At 61.4% G+C, this 968-nt stretch overlaps 1 protein-coding gene across 3 annotated transcripts in view; it reads left to right on the forward strand.

The window, feature by feature from the left end:
• The first annotated feature begins 586 nt into the window (after positions 1-586).
• The window catches only part of TRPM7 (transient receptor potential cation channel subfamily M member 7), a 124,129-nt gene continuing 123,747 nt past the window's right edge, over positions 587-968 (forward strand). For all 3 annotated transcript variants that reach the window (XR_001512578.1, XM_006756005.2, XM_015558931.1), the window contains exon 1: positions 587-715. Coding sequence is in view for 2 of the 3 variants with exons in the window: in XM_006756005.2 (XP_006756068.1) it covers positions 713-715 (3 nt within the window). In the remaining variant the exon portion in view is untranslated. The remainder of the gene's footprint in view (positions 716-968) is intronic.

Consider the following 968-nt stretch of genomic DNA (forward strand, 5'->3'; position numbering starts at 1 on the left):
AGTTGTGGGGGAGCAGGAATATGATGTGTGAAAAGCAACTTTTAGTGAACTATCCCCAATAGTCAAACCTGGACTGGAGTGATAATAAAGGGAAAGGAAAGACAGAGAGGCCTGCATTGGGCCCGGGAACAACCCGCAGTCTCTGGTTCAGGTGTGTGAGGCATGCGTGTCTGCGGGCCGTATCTTTGGAGGGACAGGATGGTGCCCAAAGTTGGAGATGAGAGTATAATTTGTGCTGGCAGAAACGGGAAACCAGAGGAAGAACAAGTTTGGGGGAAAGGTGATTCTGCATTTTGGAAGAGGAGAGGACTGTTCAAGGCCTCTGTCCTCGCTGAGGCACCGAAGGGCTGGGAGAAGCCGCATGAGAGCTTAGCCAGAGGCCAGGCCCAGTGACATGCAGATGAGCGCACGCGGCAACTCCAGATTGGATCCCGGAGGCCTGCAAACTTCACCTCCCACTACTGCTTCCTCCGGGCTCAAACCCGGAGCGGAGACAGAAGGTCGTGCCAGTCCTGCCTCGGTGTCCAAAGGAGATCTGGGGAGTGCACCCCACCCACCTCGGGCCACCCGGGTGGCGGGGGCTGAGACAAGGCACTCCCTGTCCGGCGGCCTCAGCTGCCGACTCCGGAGACGCTTCCCGATAGATGGCTACAGGCCGCGGAGGAGGAGGAGGAGGAGTTGCTGCCCTTCCGGAGTCCGCCCCGTGAGGAGAATGGTACCGCTCCCACGCAGTCCCCGGCCGGCGGGGGAAATGGCCTTGGGGGTGGTGGGCAGGGAAGGGGTAGGATTTAGCAGACCGGGGTGTGCGCCGAGCCGCGCTGGCTGGGGTGAAGGACCCCCCAAATTGCCCGGAGACTTCCGGACTTGCCCTGGCCCGAAGGGAGTGCGGTCCATGCCGGGGTGGCCGGCAGGACGCCGGTAGCAAACCTGGTGCAACAGCTCGTCGCGGGAATGCTGAGCCGGAGTCC

The sequence above is a fragment of the Myotis davidii genome, unplaced genomic scaffold (assembly GCF_000327345.1).
Source record: "Myotis davidii unplaced genomic scaffold, ASM32734v1 scaffold132, whole genome shotgun sequence".
Taxonomy (NCBI): domain Eukaryota; kingdom Metazoa; phylum Chordata; class Mammalia; order Chiroptera; family Vespertilionidae; genus Myotis; species Myotis davidii.